Below are 19431 nucleotides of genomic sequence, written 5' to 3' on the forward strand. Positions count from 1 at the left end.
ATATTTTCTCTGCTAAAAAGTGTTTCTGCAGCTTAAACTTTGAAACTTTGAAACAACAAAATGTTGCAGATGGGTTGAACATTTCACCCAGTAGTCAGGTAGATAATATAATGACACTCTCTTATCTCAAGGTGATGCTGTAAAAATCAAGTTTGCGTTTTGGCAATTATCTCAAATTCCAAATTCTTTCATCACTTTAATCTGCATCTGTTCTTCTCCTCTGAAAATGTCAAATGTTTGTCAATGTCAAATGCATTTTTCATGACTAGCTTGGATCCCAATCATTCCCGCTTGCGGCTATATTCTTTACATTATTCCTGAACATGTCACAGTTCCATTATGCATGCACTGTTATACATAAGCTTACAGTAGCTAAATAGCCTACACATAGGCCTACTGACTGTGCAGACTGACTCTGCACTGCAGTACTTTGGAACAAAGGCTATTTGGTCACAGTAAGCTACAATATTCTGATAATTTCTTAGAATTCTGTTTTTTAGACTTGATTTATATAGTATATACTATTATCATTTTACTTTTGTAAAAGTACCAACACAAAAATGTAGCCTAAAAATACTCCAAACAAGTACAAGACCTGCATTCTAAATCCTACTTAAGTAAAAGTACAGAAATATTATCAGTAAAATATGCTTAAAGTATCAAAGTAAAATTATTGGTTCTGATGTACCTTCTGACTGATATATTATTATATATGACTTTAAGCGATGTGTAATGTGTAAGTAGTACACATATTTACTTTAGGTAAGTAAAGTACAAGTTCCTCAAAATTGTACTTCAGTACAGTACATGAGTAAATGAACTGCTCCTCTTTACCACTGCATAACCAGTGTGGGTATGTGAAGATTAGACCATGATGTGTTTTGAAACTAGAACCATCAAGTCCTGTGATTCCTACAGTTGCTTTTTTCTCACCTCACATGCACAGTTGTGTCATCTCAGGTCTGGAATGAAAAGTTTGATTAATGGAACTTAAAGCTGAGAATAAATCTGCAACAATAGCTCCAAACAATTCTGAAAAATGTAACTTGTGGTTGGATTAAAGGGATTAATCCCTCATTAAGATTTACACAGTAGATCTACCTATCATGACTTGAAAACAGATTTTCAGTTATTTAAGTTCAGTTCAGGTCTTTTATTAGGATAGCTGAGAATGCAACAAATCAATTAATTTGTTTTGAGACAATGTTTCTATTTAAAACGTGTTATCAGAACTATTCCTTATGGTATTTGTTCACACATCAAAACATAATTTATTTGTATTTGAACAAATGTCTATGCAGGTTGCTGAAGTATTAACCTGTTGCGTTATCTTTTTTCAGATTTGCTCTACGTAGTGAATCAGACACAAGTTTTTTTTGTACAAAGTGGCTATTCAACACTCCATAATCCCTTCAGGCAGTTTCTTGGTGTGCATACTGTTCACAGCTCTGTTGTCAGGTGATCATCACAAGACCGTTGGCTTAATCCTCCGCAGCTCTACTAAAGCAAGAACAGAAATTAGAGGCTTTCTTAATATGCATGAAACAAGCTGGAACACAACATTATTTGGCTTCAAGTGTTATTTCCGCAGATGTTAAAACTATTGCTGAATCTAATTTGAAGATACACAACTGGGGACCATAGCAGACTGAGATTCCACACTCCCCTGGGGGAACTAATTGACCGTATAACTGCTGATAGTTTATGTACAAACTGATTTGTCACCACTGAAACAAACGAAATATGATGAACGCGCTGGGTCTTGCTCTTCTTTGTTTACTCTTCTGGCCCGAGCCTGCAGACGCTCAGTTTCCCCGTGTGTGCTGCACAGTCAAGGGGATCCTGTCCAAGCAGTGCTGCCCCGTTTTGGGATCAGATCCTGCCAATGTGTGTGGCTCTCTGTCGGGGAGAGGAAGTTGCTCGGCTGTTCAAGTCGACAACAAACCCTGGGGAGGACCGTACAGACTGAGAAATGTTGATGATAGAGAGAGGTGGCCGACGAAATTCTTCAATCAGACTTGCAGATGTACTGGTGAGTCATGTACAGTTCAACTAAAATGCTGTTTTGGTGAGCAAGGACATTCAGCTAAATAATGGCTATAATAAAAATTGTAGCTCCTGCAATTTGGACATTGTGCTTTATATTGCAATTTCAATAATTATTCAATTAATTGTTCAGCCCTATGTATCATCAACATGATTTGACACTTTTAGTTCTCTGTATTGCAGGTAACTTTGCAGGTTATGACTGTGGTCAGTGTAAATTTGGCTGGACCGGACTAAACTGCGACCAGAGGAAAGTCCCCGTTGTACGGAAGAACATCCACTCCCTGACCCCTGAAGAGCTCCAGGAGTTCCTCAATGTGCTGGAACTGGCGAAGACCACCGACCACCCAGACTATGTCATTGCCACTCAGCACTGGCTGGGACTCCTTGGACCAAATGGAAATGAGCCCCAGATCGCCAACATCTCCATCTACGACTTCTTTGTTTGGCAACATTACTACTCTGTCCGAGACACTCTTCTTGGTAAGTGAGCAGTGTCAGATAACTTGACATACTGGAACTTGTTACTTATTGATAGGAACATCGCCATATATTAAGCAAGACACTTAACCCCTAGTTGCTCCAGAGGCATGTGACCTCTGACATGTATAGCAATTGTAAATCGCTTTGGATAAAAGCGTCAGCTAATTGTAATGTAATGTAATATTAAAATGGTAATTGTTTCAGAGATTTTCAAATAATAGGAGGTAACATGATAGTCCTAATCCACATTTTTTTTACCACATACATTTGAGGTATATTTACAGTTATAATAACAAAGTGTAACCTAAAAATTCTCTGCATCTTAGTTGATTAGAATTGAAAATACAGGCCTGTGTTACTGTGTTTATGCATTAGAAAACATTAACTCCATAAATTTAGTTATTTTAGTTTTTATGTTTAGTTTTATTCTGGACTGTAATTATATAATTTAATTATACATTTTTTTGGTGAGAAATCTAAAGTAATTTGTTTTACTCAGATGTGGATTAGTATTAATATTATTACATATAATAGTGTGTGATGTAGACATTAATGCCTTGTGATCAAAGAGATGAGCTCATTAAACACTTTGTTTCCCTGAAGGTCCTGGCCGTCCATTCAAAGCCATTGATTTCTCACACAAAGGACCAGCATTTATCACCTGGCACAGGTATCACATCCTCAGCTTGGAAAGAGAGCTACAGGTATCTTCTGAAAACGTGTTATTAAAGTAATTTCTTTGTCATGACCGGATTGAATCAGTAACATTATAAGGGTTTACTTTTGATTAAACCAGTAATTTACATGGTTCAATGATGTAGAAGAAATTGGAAGGAATATTTATAGGCTGGTGTATTTACAGTTCACATTTACAGAAATGCAATAAGTTTATTTTTTGATGCCTTGCACTTAATATGCATGTGGATAATTTAGAGTGCATTTATATTACATTGGTAATATTTGTGGAATGTTATGTTAAATGTGTCATATATGTTGTATCTAAGTAAACAGCTACATTTTGTACGAGTTGCCCTGTGGATTTATTTATGTGGATACAGATGAGTGGGAGGGAGTGGGAGTGGTTGGAGCTCAAGCTAGGGCTTTATTCAGTGGAAACCTACATACAATATTTGTTTTTGTGAGTGATTTGGGGCTATTGTTAAATTGTAAATTGGCACATGAGTGTGTGATTTCTTGGAGGTGCTTTTCAGACTACAGCTACATAGAAACCTTCTACAAACAGTTATTTTTCCTATTGAATGTATCCATCCATTTTTTTAATCAATGACATTTTGGTGAATACATTTTTAAAAGTACAAACACATACCCGAGACTCTTGCACTGAATTGTTAAGGAGCAGATAACCTACCCAAAAGACAATTTATTTGTAACACACATGCCGTCCTTCAAAGAACTAACTTCTGGATGAAACACAAGATATTTATAATTCTTGAATGAATGTTGAAGATTTATAAGACACAGATAATTGGTCCAGGAACAAAAAGAGGAAAGCTCTGGGAAGAGAAATAGAGGACATATAAATCCTAGACAGGATCCAAACTGAGGAAGTCACAGTCACAGTGTAGCAATCAGGATGTATATATTTGATGTCAAAAAGCCATGTTGATGACCAAAATCATTTTTAATAGTAACTATCAATAAAATGTGTTTGTACCCTGCAGAGACTGACCGGCAATGAGAATTTTGCGATCCCTTACTGGAACTTTGCTACAGGGCAAAGTGAGTGTGATGTGTGCACCGACTCTCTGCTGGGGGGGCGAAACCCAGATAACCCGTCCCTCATCAGTAACCAGTCCAGATTCTCCAGATGGGGGGTGGTATGTAACAGGTGAACACAAAACTTTGATGAGAGGGGAACGAAAAGACTAAATAGTTAGTGGTGGGCTATTAGAATGAAATTAACATTGTGGGGCAGATTAATATGTGTTTTGAATGGTAGAAATCAGTGAAACATTTTAATATTTTAATTTTTTCTTCCAGTTTGGATGACTACAATCGCCTGGTGACTCTTTGCAATGGCACCAGTGAGGGATCCATTCAGAGGGGGATAATGGAGAGAGGTAACATGTCTCTGCCCACCATGAACGACGTCAGAAGCTGTCTTGGAATCAGAGACTTTGACAGCCCTCCGTACTTCACTAACTCCTCCTTTAGTTTTAGGTACAACTCCACTGTTTAGTAATAATAATAGTGTTAAATGTATACCTGCTAATATGGTCAGCAATTGTTGACATGCTAGTTTAACTTTAGTTTTAAGAGGAATTGCAAAAATACTGTTTAACTGACTTTGTGCTTTGTAACAGAAATGCTCTTGAAGGGTACGAAAAACCAAATGGGGAACTGGATGAATCAGTCAATAACCTTCATAACCTCGTCCACTCCTTGCTCAACGGAACCAGCGCTTTGTCTCACTCTGCGGCCAACGACCCCATCTTTCTGGTCAGAATTTGATTTTAAGGTTTACTCTGAAATGACATGGTAGAGATGTTGTCATTAAAATCGTGCGGTGTTCCTGGCTGCCTGTCTTGCAGGTGCTCCATGCTTTCACTGATGCCATTTTTGACAAGTGGATGAGAAAATTTGGCCCATCCAACGCCACCTTCCCAGATGAGATGGCCCCGATCGGTCACAACAGGGATTACAACATGGTTCCCTTCTTCCCTCCGATCACTAACGAGGAGATCTATGTTCCATCTGAGCAGCTGGGATATTCCTATGCTGTTGCCCTGGATGGTGAGCAAGTGTTAAAAGAATTAGTCTAGTGTGACATTTTGTGAAATTCGCATTCTTAAAGGGAGTTAGATGAGAAGATCGATATATTCATAGGTGTAATTTACACTGGGGACACTGGGGACATGTCCCCACCACTTTTCTAAAGCAATAAAAACTTTCTGAAATATAGCTTTAGAAAGGTTTATTTGCACAATAAGAAAACATGCAATGCAATTAAAATATAGAAGAAACAAATGTGCATTGTCCAAAAAAAGTAACTTAAACTAAAAAAACAAGCTACTGATTATAAAATGACCCAAAAACATGCATGCACCAATCAATAACTTTGACAACTTTTTGACACAGTTTCTTCTTCGCCAAGTTTTCCGTTCTCTCCCTTTGAACATGACAAAAGAATATGGAAGACTAAATGCATACATGTGTACATATGTGTTGACTCAGCAGGGATGATATTACAGAAAGGTTGATCTACAGGAGAAACAGATCTGAAATCAGCTCAGAATGCCTGAGAGCTGCACTGCATTATACTCTGTTATATTTATAGGGGAGACTGGGTATGGTTGTAACACTTCTTGCTTCAGCAAATATAACTTGCTTTATTTTTTTAACTAGAGTTCTCATACTTTTATACAAAATACCCACATTTGTTCACTACAAATGGCACCAATTCAATCCTCTACAAGAATATCACAGACCTCGTGAGTTGATGTCAAATGACTTGTGTTCCCTTGTTACAACCTGCCCCAGTACCAGGGTAAGTTGTAAAATTAGACAAAAGAAGCAAAAATAGATGCCACACTATATGATATTGTGGTGTCCAAACAATAACGCAGCGATGATGTGTTGAGAAGAAATCCGCTTGACACTGTTCTTGATCATAAAAGTTTCATAAACTTACTTAACAGTATACTTAATAAATACTACTAAAATGTACTCAGTTAAAGAGCATCATTGTTCATCCTTAGGTCTAACAAAAAAGAGGTGTGTGTCTGTGTGTATATTCTTAATCAGAGTCACAGTCAGTGCTTGAAGTGGGCCAGTACTCACTGGTATGCAGTACAAGCACTTCTATATTTTACTCTTTGGCGTACGGGGACTTTTTCTTGCGCACTGGAATTTCTCACAAGCTGCCTGTACACTTCTCTGCCCTCTCCACCAGCGGAGAAGGAGTTTGGAAAAGATGAGTGCTGATACACATGCCAACATGTGAACAAAATGGGAATGTGAAGTACAGGTCACAGTGCTGACAAATGAATGCTGGTAAACATGTAGTGCAGGCTTGGTGGGCCCAGACTGCAAAGGGCCCTCTGTAAAATATTAAAATCAAGCAAGTCCCTAGTTGTATGTATAGAGGATGTTTGTAGCACTTTTTAAAGAAGTGTTAAAACCCGCCCCAGCCCTGTCAGCCAATGTTTAGCTAGCTATTTTAGTATAGTGGTTTGAAATTAGAAAGGAAAAAAATGCATCACATGTTGCTTAAGAAACTACATTTTAATTAGGGCATTATTGTTGTGTCAACGCATGAATTAATTAACACCGACAATTAATTTATCAACATGTTAACGCAGTTTTTATTGTTAGTATTACTTTGAAAGTCCGTTGCTCACTGGCTCTGAATACACATACAGTCAAACCATGGGTCACATGAGGGGTGGGATGTTGATCAGCCTGCAAATTACCCACCCAAACAAGCAGCGGAGGGAGGCTTCAGCAGACTATGTTGGATGCAGCGTGTGGGAGAAGTAGAGAAGTAGTAGTAGTAAAATCACAACGTAGTCGCTTGGCCCCACGGGGTTGCTCTGCGCTCCTCAGGTGAACAGGAGGCAAGCGCTCCGCGAGTAAACGGCAGGCGCTCTATGGATAGTAACCATGGCAATGGCTTCTGTGCGCTAAACAGCTGTTGTCTATTTAAAGTTAAAATTATAGGTTATATAACTCTACCTGATAGGCCTTCATCTAGTTTTGCGGCTCTGCCATGCGAATTCCCTCCTGTTGATGTCCTATTTAGTACACAGTAATAGATTCTGGAACAAACAGTGAGCATTAGTCTCTCTTCCAATGATTTATGCAGCGCGTTGCGTACAAAAACGTCAGCAGCATGTGCATGAGGCGAGCACTTCACCTCACTCTAACAGGGACACTTGCTACTGAACATAGACTGTCTATGCTGCTCCCTGATAAAAGAAAAAAATTTCTGCTGATACCTGTTCAGAAAAAACAACAACAAGAAAAGAGATTTATATATGTTAACCTGTTGCTCAGAAAGTACCTGTTATGATGTTATGATTGTGGCTCTGGACTCTGATAGTAACTTGTTTTAACAAGCTAGATAAAAGGTAATGCCCTGGCAGTGGCAAATAACTTTGGTTTTATATTTGATTTGATTACATTAATGTTTAAGTTGAGATTTACAAGAAATATTTTATTGCTACTGTGTAAAGGGAATACTGCTGGTAAAAAGCACATTATTTGTTTAAAGTGTTTACAAATCACATGTTATTGCACTTTTGTGTATATAGCAGTACATTTAAATTAAAAGTGCACAATACACTACTTTAGAATTCATTATTCAGTTTTGCACATAACAATGTGATTAATCACGATTAAAACTTTTAATCGTTGCCGAGCACTAATTTCATTCTAATGTAAGTCAAACTATTTTATCTGCAATAGTATAGATAATAAACAAAATATAATCTTGGTCAAAAAATTTACTTTATTACCTCAAAATAATTTTTTTCTCTATATATTTTGAATGTGTCTGTTTCCAGCCTTGATAACCACCATGCCAGATTGGGGAGGAAGCAGGTACATACTGAAACGATCACCTAACTCCTATCTTATCTGTAATTGGTGGAATTGGTGTTGTTACAACTCTCCCCATGTCAGGGTTAGGTCCCCTATATTTTAAAATCTCAAGTGCTACTGGAATTTTGTATTTCCTTTTATATAAATAAAAATATTTACACCATAAATTGGTGCAGAAACATTCACAAGAATGCAGGAAATTAAGTGTTTAAAGACCAAAATTTAAGCACTGTTTAAGGATGTTTTTGTCTTGTTCTCGTGAACCTAATATTGCGTATTGTGATGTCTTGCGAGCTAAGTGTCTCTTCACACCCCTAATTTGAGCCCTTATGTCCCCATCACATTTCAACACAAAGTGACGCTCTTGGATATATTTGTACGGTAAATATGAGGCTACAGCCCATTAGCTTAGCTTAGAAAAAGACAAGAAACAACTAACTTTGGTCCGTCTGAAGGTAGCAAAATCTGCCTTCTAGCACCTCTAAAGTCCACTAATTAACACCTTGCTTTAATATGTAGAACAAAATGTCAAACTATTCTTTTAAATTTATGAACTTCCACCTGGCCTAGCTTTAGAAGTTATCTCTTTCTACACTACAGTTGCAGCTCAAAAAATTTGAAGAGATGCTCCACTAATCTCTGGCACAGACTGATAAGTGATGGCACCCTGTAATTGACAAACAATAAAGTCTAATTTTTAATATACATGAGAAAGCTGACAAAGTAGAAAGAAACGTCTAAAAAAGAGTCTAATACATTACATCATTGTGCAAAATACTGTAATCATCTTGCTTTTCCATGACGGATGTGGGTTTTTTTGGGCTAGAAAGTTTGTTTTGAAGTATCAGTTAACAGTTGAATATTACAGAATCATATAGTCTATGAATATCTCCACCTGTGTTTCATCTTTGCAGATGCAGATGGAGGGCCGGCTGTGTTTGTGCTGGGCTCCACTCTGGGAGGAGTCTTCATTGGTCTCCTGGTGCTTCTCCTAATCTTTGTGCTCTACCTGCGTCAGCGGAGAAACAGAGGCTTTGAACCTCTGATAAAAGCAGACTTTACAAATAGGAAGTACACAGAGGAAGCCTAGATTTCATCTGTTATTCTGAAACACACTTACACATATCTAATGGAGACAGAGCAGCCAATCACCAATGTTTTGTAACCTCTACTTTCAGGAAAGAGGAAAATATGAGTCCTTTAAACAAATTACATTTTTACTTTTTAGATATGAAATTAACATATAAGAACAATCATGTAATATCCACTGAAAAAAATTGTAGAAAATTTATGTACATCCTTTAACTGGGTTGGTAACATTCTTTTAGTGAGCTTACAAAAGCAAAACCCCCTTTCTATAGCTGTCTTTTATTATTATGTACCCTCTCAGTTTCTTTTACGATCACCACAAATACCAATCAAATGGGAATGTTTTTTTTTTAATAAATATTTATTCTCAAGAACAGTAACAAAACACAAATAAGGCATATTTGCTCAACTAGTTCTTCACCCCTCTTAGTTTGAAATTATATTCAAACTCCAAATAAACTTCACCTCATTAGGATTTGACGTCATATAGCAATGCATTGATTGTAAAAAATGTTGACTGCTAATTGTATTTTTCAGATTATTCGTCAGACCAGACATCCATTTTCAATATTTTTTTGCAAAAATATTACCATTAAAAGTTCAATGATACAAAACATAAAAAGGGCATCCTGTAACATCAATATTCATAATAAAGAATGCATTTATGACATTTTCTTTATTTTTTTTTTTGTTCCTGCAATGTGGCTGCAAACACTGATGTAAATGCAATAATGAAAAGCTTAACAAATATTCATTGATATACTGCTGAGGGCATAACACTGGCTAATTCCTTGGATATGTATGCTTAGCTGGCCTGGTGGTTATGGAGCTGGCGGGCTCTCAGAGAACAGTGGACGTACATACAGGCTGGTTTTGTCCGCCCCCCTCAGCAGTGCCAGGCCTCTCACATTCTCTGTAAGTACGCTCTACTGAGGAGCTTCACTGAAGCGTTCAGCCCTGTCCAGTCTCCACAGATTCTCATTTCACAGGTGACTGTGGTCGGCTTCAAGCCTGTCTGTGCTGCAGACATAACCATTCAACCTTTACAGATAAATTTAGGGACCCTTTCTTTGCATTTCCAGTAACCACTGTGTGATGTTTGCTACTTCTTCAGCTTTTACATAACTGTGGTTATAAATGTTCAGAAATAGCACTATTTGACTTGATCTTTTTTAATACTGTCTTCCAGTCTGTAGCTTTTTAGACACTACAATACACATTTTAATGACTATCCACACTGTAAAAGCACTTACAGGATAAGCTTTGGCTATTCAATCACATATGCAAAAGTGGCAAACACAGCTTTTTTGTTCCTGTATATGCAAATCCAGAATTCATGGAACTTCTAAAACTGTTTAATATTTGTGGAAATACTTGCTGACTTTTCTGAGGATGCACAAGAAAACTTCCTCGGTCCCACTGACTGTAAATGAATCTAAATATTACAGCTACACAAGACTTCCTTCAGTGATGGTGATTCTGTAATGAATGGGTGTGCCTTTCATGCTGCAATGTGCACGTCCATTTACACATATACAGACCAAGATAATAATGGCAGTAGAGTATGCAAAAGAATGTTTTAAATATTTTTTTAAATAGTTGCGTGCATCTCTTTAATTGGCTTTGCGAGGAGGTTACTTACGCTAGTGGTTGGATGGAAACACACTGGGCAACAACTCACTTAATGGATAAAATAAACCCCAACTGATTAAAAAAACAAACTGAAATAAATTATTGATCAATCATTATATATTAGTAAAGATTAAAATTTGTTTAACTCTCTCTGACGTTCATTAATTGATTACAAACCAGGACATGCACCCCACAACACTACAGAACCAGCATAACTATGGGGGTATTACTGGTACACCTTCTCCGTGTGTCCATAATTGCTCCAGACTGTCTACTCCTGGAACCAAGCCTGAGAAACCAGCATAATATAAGAATATTTTGCAGATAATACATTTGTTGCAAGGCAAATGAGTATATAAAAAGGTCAGTCTTACCCCTTTTAACAAAATGTGAGATTTAGCACAAGGTGGCTGTTGAACAGTTTCAGTGGAGGGCTAAGAGCAGAACAGATCCAGGACCAACCCAGCGTAACCTACACTGTTGCCAAATGCTGAAATTATTGATAAACATTAGATGAAGCAACATAATTCAGTGGCTGCATCTGATCTATAAACAAACACGGATTTATGACAGATGTGATGAATACAATCACTTCTCATCAAAAATCAATTATTTGTGATACATGACTGACAATGGAACAAGGATTTAATAAAAATTGTAGGTAGAAACCACATTTTTTGCCATATAGGTCATTATCCTTTGTATTTGTTTCAAAATATAATGTTAAACATATATTTAACTTATTGTGCCTCTCTTAGGTCAAATAACCACATTCTCAACATTTTTCAACACAAACAATTTTTGCATTAAAAAAATCAAAACAATCAAAGCGCATGTTATATTTGTCCACATGGAGACCTACATTAATACCTGCCATATGTGCAAGAAATCTCTGAAGCAGAGTTTGTTGGGTCGGCATCAGTGTTAGATGGTGAAGTGATGCCACAAAATATCAAGTCTAAGGATGGCACTGCATGATCTTTGGGAAAGTGGGAAATCATGATGCATGACCGCTCTCTTTTTCAGAGCAGACTCCTCTAGCCTTGAGGATGGCAGCCTGAATACTGTCTGCTTGACTGTAGCTCCAAACTGCCTGGATACAAAAACTGCAAAAAAGAAAAAAATAACCCTGCTGTCCATATTTAGCTGGTTCCTCCAGCATTATCTCCATTGTCGGTGGAGTGCCAGGGCTGAGAGGGCCAGCATGGTTGGCAGGACTACAGAGGGTGCACAGAGTTGGGCAGAGTCATGCACAGGCCCGCTCCGGTCAGCTTCCACCACTGGGGCTTCAGTGGCAGCACCGTCCATTTCTGTGGGGCAAACCTCTGTGCAGCCGCTGCCACTGCCTGAGCCACTGCCTTCATCGCCTGCAAAACCATAACAAAACAGACTGACATTTAGCTGTTCCTGCTCATCAAGCTAGTTCCATTAAATAATAATATATAAAATAAGATATTAGGCCAAAAATAAATAAAGCCCTGAAAATTGCATACAGCCCAAATGTGAACATCCACCCATGAAATTTAACTTGAAAACTGTCCTTTCAAAAGCCTGGACAAACTATAAAAGTGGTAAATAAAATGTACAATAGAATTAATAAAACATATATAGTAACACAGGCAGTAGTTATTTGCTCCTTCGCTGTCTTTTGTGTCTCAAGTTTAGATAGTGTTTCAAAGTAGACATCTTAACAAGATGAGTTGACAAGTTGGAGCATGCGCTCGACCAACCAGGGCGTGGAGGGCAAGACAATGTAAAAATACATTTCCTGGCTTAAAAAAACAGTTGCATGTTGTCATGTGTGTGCATGGGAAAAGCAGCCAATTGCTTACTTGAGTCCTGAAAGTAGATGTCGTTGCCGTTGTAGGCATTTTTCAACTTGTTGGTCATCACCCTCAGAGCCATGATCTGCTGGCGGATGAAGGTGTCTGGGCGAGTGATGTCCACACCCACCTCAGGGTTATTAACCTGGTTGGTCAATCCGTCCTTTTGAACTTCAGGGAAGTACCTTTTAGGTTGAAGAATACAACAAATAAAATAAACTTGATGTATTATTTTTGACAAGATGCTTGACAAGGAATCCAGTGAGTGCTTATTAGTGAATAGAAAAAGAATATTTGTGACCCTAGACAAAGAATTTTCACGAGTCCTGTGTCAATGAGCAATGCCAGAGCAAGGCTAAGGGTGAAATGAAGTGTCATGCTGAGAGTAGCTCTTTGAGGTTATAACAGTGTTGGTCAAATGTGACCTAATCATGTTGGGTAGCCTTCTGACATATTGTGCTTGTGAGCTATTTCTCCAGGGAAAACGTTATCTGCCTGCATTCTTGCTGCAGCAGGCCATCATGTGAGGGCATACCACAAATCTCCTCACACAACAGTGGTTGTTTCCCATGAGCCCATTCACTAACATCTGGCTCCCTTGACTGATTTCACTTGTAATTTCTTTTTGGTCACACAGTGAATAGCAGCAGCTTCCACGTCCAGGATTAAATTATAAGAGTTATTCAGATAATTTAAAATATGAATGCTGAACATCTTTTGATCATACATTTGATGTTATGAATTAAAACAGCACAATCAATCAATTTACCTCAGCCCTGGCTGTGGGGATTTGGAGCGATCGTGCAACTATTTCCCTTGAAAATGAAATAAGATTAACAGGGAGAACCCATGCTGGTTGCACATGTTTAAGAATGAATGAAAACACAACTCCATAAAATAAAAATATGCAAAAAGCATCAAAACCAATTAAAAAGATTACACTGAAATTGCAATAAATATCATTGTTTTTGGTGCTAAAGAGGTGAAGTGACTGTTCGCCTTGAAACCTTATGGAATCTGACCCAAACCTAAACAAACACATCAAGGCAAGTACTAAATCTGCCTATCACCATAAAAATATCTCAATAATTAAAGAATTCATGTCCAAAGCATTGGGCTTGACTAATGTAATAATGTCTTTCCAGGTCTCTCTACTAAAGCTATTAGACAACTGCAGCTAATCAAGAATGCTGCTGCTGGGGTTTTAACCAGGACTAAGAAAATGGACCGTGTCACACCAGTGCTGAGATCTGTTTTGGCTGCCAGGGTGGCACAGAAGTGAGTTTTAAATTCTGTTGCATGTTTAAAAAAAACTTTATGGGTTAAGAACAAAATACATGTGTGATCTCCTGCAATGTTATGAACCTGCCAGACCTCTCAGTTATTCAGGTGATGGTCTGCTTACTGTTACTCAGGGTCAGAACAAAGTATAGAGAAGCAGCTTTTACTTTTATGCCCCTCATGCCTGGAATAAATTTCCAGAAATTCTGCATCCACATTACATCCTTTAAATCAGGCTTAAAACAAGTAAACAATACATATATTTATTCAGATTTCTTGTTTTCTTGTAAAAGTGTTTTTAACATACTTGTGATTTTTTGTAATTCACTCTGCAATTTATATTTTAAATTTGTGTATCCTGTCTGTACTTTTCCACTTAATTGTGAACTTTAATCTAAATTGTTTTACCTTTATTGTATTTTTTTCTTCAAACAATTGCCTCAGTGTATAATATATGCTATACAAATAAAGTTGCCTTGCCTTGCCTAGTAAAGGGTGAATCCATACCAGAACGATCAACTCTTGAGTATTTAAAAAAACACTTTCCGTTTGTTTAGTTGACCAATCACAGTCAAAATATGCCGAGGTCTCGCACAGTTTGAGTTTGAGTCAGGGAAAGTATTAAATCTGGTCCTTAATTCTGGGATCAGACTGATTAACATTAGTCGAGCTGAATGGACTTTGGACTTATAAGTAACCTTTTGTATTAGCCTGCATTAGCCCAGGACTCTGGCGCACTTACCTGCCCTTGGTGTGTCCATTCCAGCACTCCTCATCGCTGGCATTTCCAGCGGTCACTCTGTCCTCCACGCACATTGCCTCAGGCAGGTTGGACCAAAATTTCTTTGACAGCTTCAGTTTCTCTTTTATGTCAACCACCTAAGCAAAGACAGGGGTCGTTAGATGGGGGGGAAAAAACGTCTGCAAACAAATCAAGTCTGTGTTCCAATATAGGAGTTGCAGCCTTAGAGTTACAGCCGAGTAAAAATATACTGTGTGTATATATATGTACTGTATATATATATATATATATATATATATATATATATATATATATATATATATCCAATTTGGAATCCCTCCCGAGCAAGAAAATTAAATAAAAAAGACAGTAGAGTGTGACCAATGCCTTTTCTTTTATATGTTGATGACAACCCTCCCACACAGCCCGATTTCTTTATTTAAGCTGTACCCCTTAAAGCCTTACAACAATATTACTAATTAACATATGGCCTTGTAAAAGCATCTGAGAAAAAATACAGACACTGAAAGATCTCCTTGAAGCTTCTGAAATATATGAAAAAAGGTTAACTATTTTGTGTCCTAACTGAGTTTTAGTCTTTTTCTAAACTCTGGATGCACTTATTACCACATCTTGTCAAAGCGATTATACATTTTGGGATTTAACCCTGAGACACTTTAACTCTCTGACTCCCAAAAAATTATTTCGGTTTAATTTTCCTTCTATGTTGACTATCGAATGTTTGCATCATGAAAAGTAAGACCATGGAGGCTTGCAGCAATAATTTCAGCTTCAATGTCAGACTTAAATGCTCCTTTGCATCCCAACCATGTGACACAGTCAGATATCGTTTCCTGACTTGAGCCTGTTGAACTCCAATCTTTCATCAAACACAGAATTTGACATATTTCACTGAAGCTGAGGGAAAGCCTGATAGCAGCAGGTTGGCCCCATTATCTTTTTCCGTCTGACTTGCTGTTGGCTTATGTGAAATTGTAGTGAACCTGAGCAGAACATGAAAGGTGCTGTACTGACTGTGTGACGCTGCTGTAGGCCCCGACTCTGCTTTTGATGTGTTAATCCTGTCACACTGATGCCAAAGCACTTCAGCAGCTCTGATACTGCCCAGAGGGTCAAGGCTGCACTCAATGCAAAGAGATTGACTGGCAATGTTTGACTAAACCTCACACATTAAGTTTAGTTTAACAAGTGAGAGAATCACAGTTTTTCTTAGCATCTGCTGGCAAAAACAGGCCTGTAAAAACTGGGAATTAAACTGGGAATGTGATCTAAATATTTAATTAGCGCCTCCACTAAACATGGTACTGCCATGTTTCATGTAGCTGAAAAAAAATCCAACTTTTTCAATAGGCTGAGATGATCCTAATTATTTCTCAATACATGTGCAGTATTCTTGCACAAAACTGTACTCAGCCATATGTCCATTATAGAGAGTGAATGTGCAATGTTTCCTATTTCAACAAACCACTGCAAATACAGTTGAGCAGTTACATAAAGCTTGCTATTGAGAAAGATACTGTAACTAAAAGGAATCAACTGGGAACAAAATCACAGTACATTGAGGATGAACTTAAAATACCTCAAATGTCTGATGCTTAAAGGAGAAATAGAAGAGGAAAGGTTGAGCCTTTTTAAACATGCCTCTGAGGAAAGTCTGGCTCTCACTTCATTGCGCATTGCCCATGAATAAGTAACACCACTGCAACAAGCAGCCCCTGGCATGCAACCGTCCGCAGCGCACACTAGATGGCACTATGTCTTTGAGCTATAGGGACATGAAAGCCACCAGAAAGAAAATACAGAGAGGAAATGAAAGTGAGAAAATACATTTCAAATTGAAACCAATTATGTTTCCCAATGATGTTTCTTTCACATTCAACTTCATGCTCACTTGTATCTCCATGTGGTCTAACATAGAGCCTGTACTTGCCATGGAAACAGAGGAGGCACACAAATTGCACACAAAATCTACAGTATAAACAGGAAAATGGTGTCCACATTATATTTAGGGATGATGATGGTATGTGAGGGAGGAAAGGAGAAGTGTGCGTAGAGCAGAGAACCTCATTATAATCAGCTGCCTATTACTGACAGGGTTGATATTCTCATTAAAAATCACAGACAAAAAACCTCCCCCTTGCCTCCCATCAGGATATTACATTGTGTTTGTTTTCACTGACATCCTAACAGATCACTATAATCACGATGTGTGATAGCTATTTCAATTCCTGTTGGCATTAAAGGTGTTATTAGTGTGTGATATGGAAGTGTAATAAAGGCTGACAAGGCATTTGACAAAAGCATTTGTTCACTTTGTGTGCAAGCTATGATCATTTTTATTATCATGGAAAAGACACACACCTTCTATATGCATTAACTGCACAAATGTTTCTCTTAACTGACAGAGAATGTTTTAAATAATAGATCAATGAAGGACTTTGCTTTCTTTTACTCCCACACACAGAATAATTGCCACTTACATTTAGCACTTGAACGTGCTTCTCATCCAATAAAAACCATCTATCACTAAATCTGGTGATTTAGATTTTTTTAAGATAAACGGAAGGATTTAGTGTTCCTTTATAGATTGATAAAAATTATCTTAAGCTAAATAGACCTTTTAAAAGCCCATTAGACAATCTGAAAAATCTGTAACACTTTATAAGCATTTATGAGCAGTATATAAACATATAATAAATTGTTCATAACATATTATAATGCAGCTATAAGGACATTTTAAATGGACAGTATTGATTATATTATTACAATGGTATTTTACTATATTCATTCATTATCGGTTGATACACCAGCCTACACTTACGGGTGCCCAAGTTATAGCTGTTGACAAATGTATTAAAAAACACTTACATCTGCTTTATAACTTAACTACAGTGTGTTATAAACCATTTATTAAATGTTTATATGAGGCCCATAAATGCTAAAAGGGGGGAATTAAGGTAAACTGTTGCCGAGAAATTTACATGTTTTTCGGAGAAGTTTTCATTTGACCAGAGGGTCAAGGCTGCCCATCAATGCAAGAGATTGACTGGCAATGTTTGACTAAACCTCACACTGTAATGTGCTAGAAAATCCAGGCATGTAAAAACTGTGAATTAAACAGACAATGGCATACTCATGTAATACAGATATTTAATTAGCATCTCCCTCTAAACATACTGCCATATTTCATAGCTGAAAATAGACAAACACCTATTTTTGTTTTAAATTAACCGTATTTTATTGTCAATTCTTTCTTTCTTTTCATCTATTTGCAAAATGTTGTAATTATATTGTAATTGTATTATTGACTGTGAAGTCACAGTTTAATGTTGTTTCAGTATTTATCTGATACTGTTTTGCACTAAAACAAAGAACAGAAGAATTGAATATTTTTCTGCTTTGCCAAGGTTTTTCTGAGGCAGATACATCCTACAGGGCTGTATGTAGCCTAGCTCTCTTTTTGTTTTGTGCATCACATCTATATTCTATGCTTCTTTAAGGCATGATGTATAATGTTCCCAACAATTTTGTGAAAATGCATGTGTTTTAGGAAAGAACTGTAATAGAATTTTCTGCTTCACATTGAGGACTATGAAGGTTTTCTATCAGGCTATTGAGAAAGTCAAAGGTAATTGGATTTACAATTTTAGAATTAACAGCTGTATTAAATTTTTATTCCTATAATTTACATTACAGTGGTACTGTTAGATATTCACATTAGGGATTAAAAACAATGCAAATGTAAGAAAATGTAAAGTTGTTTCAACTTACGCTTTGGAAAATTTACTGAACAAACCTTTGAAACCTGGTGTAGTCAACAAACCCCATCAAAACACCAAACTCACACTTTAGTCTCTCTTCTAATACTTTCTGACTTCCTAACCCTATCTGTGGAACTCTAAGCTCATTGGTTTATATTGAAGATGTAAATCTTTACAAATGGTTTACAAGTTTCATTGTCATAAAACACTTCCTTAAACAGCTGGGCACAGTAGTTTTTTAGCAAATCTTACTCAAACAGAAGTACAATTTGTTTCTGTGGGGAACTATTTTCAGCAGTGGATTAATACACATTTGCTTCTTTCGTGAGTATTTACGGCTTCAGGGCACTGTGTGTGCTTATGGTAATGAAGGAACATTGTTGACGTGTTGCATCCTTTAGAAGTGCTTGTGTTTAGCTAAAACAAGGAGAGCAATAATTTATGATTAAGCATCAATTCAAACCATGAGGATGTAAAGCTGCAGCAAGGTGTAGTTTTGCTCCTTCTCAGACATTATTTCTCATTTGCCCTCTGTCTGCATACCTGTCATGAACCATATATTATACACATTGTGTTTCTCTCTCTGCCCCCCTTACTATGGCTGTGGTCTCTTTTCCATTTCTTCTTTCTCTCTGTTACTACAGTCCTAAGTGAAAGTGAAGGTTTCACGGCTAGCTGACCCGTGATCTTAGGCCAGACTCCTATCCTGAGGAGCTTTGTGAATAAAGCCCCTGGTCTCTCTCTCAACTGTGATATAATAGTGCATGCTCAGTCCTCTCTGGGCTGTATAGCATTTGTCCTCTTCCACCTTTTCTCCATGTTTTCATTTGAAATATCTCGAGTACCACTGCGGAAATGGGCAGCAGAGCATGATTGTAATTGATCTTAATTTTTCTGCCACTTAATGATTCATCTGTTAATAATTTAATAATCAATTAAATCATAAATGTAATCAATATCTATAATTTTCTTCTCTCTCTCTTCCTCTCTT

General features: G+C 37.3%; 2 protein-coding genes across 2 annotated transcripts in view; one reads left to right on the forward strand and one right to left on the reverse strand.

The window, feature by feature from the left end:
• Positions 1 to 1516: 1516 nt before the first annotated feature.
• On the forward strand, positions 1517 to 9989 carry dct (dopachrome tautomerase). Its single transcript, XM_038720603.1, has 8 exons — positions 1517 to 2032; positions 2230 to 2529; positions 3133 to 3233; positions 4212 to 4378; positions 4531 to 4710; positions 4854 to 4989; positions 5082 to 5283; positions 9006 to 9989. The coding sequence occupies exons 1-8, from the start codon at positions 1744 to 1746 to the stop codon at positions 9179 to 9181; spliced, it is 1551 nt and encodes a 516-aa protein (XP_038576531.1). The 5' UTR covers positions 1517 to 1743; the 3' UTR covers positions 9182 to 9989.
• Positions 9990 to 11440: 1451 nt separating this feature from the next.
• The window catches only part of gpc6b (glypican 6b), a 97777-nt gene continuing 89786 nt past the window's right edge, over positions 11441 to 19431 (reverse strand). Inside the window, exons 7-9 of the mRNA XM_038720602.1 lie at positions 14659 to 14795; positions 12645 to 12820; positions 11441 to 12179 (exon numbers count right to left, since the gene is read on the reverse strand). Of these exons, the coding sequence (XP_038576530.1) occupies positions 11974 to 12179; positions 12645 to 12820; positions 14659 to 14795 (519 nt within the window). The 3' untranslated portion in view covers positions 11441 to 11973. The remainder of the gene's footprint in view (positions 12180 to 12644; positions 12821 to 14658; positions 14796 to 19431) is intronic.

Source organism: Micropterus salmoides, unplaced genomic scaffold, assembly GCF_014851395.1.
Source record: "Micropterus salmoides isolate LMB-PRFRI ecotype aquatic unplaced genomic scaffold, ASM1485139v1 Ms_hic_scaffold_15, whole genome shotgun sequence".
NCBI lineage: Eukaryota > Metazoa > Chordata > Actinopteri > Centrarchiformes > Centrarchidae > Micropterus > Micropterus salmoides.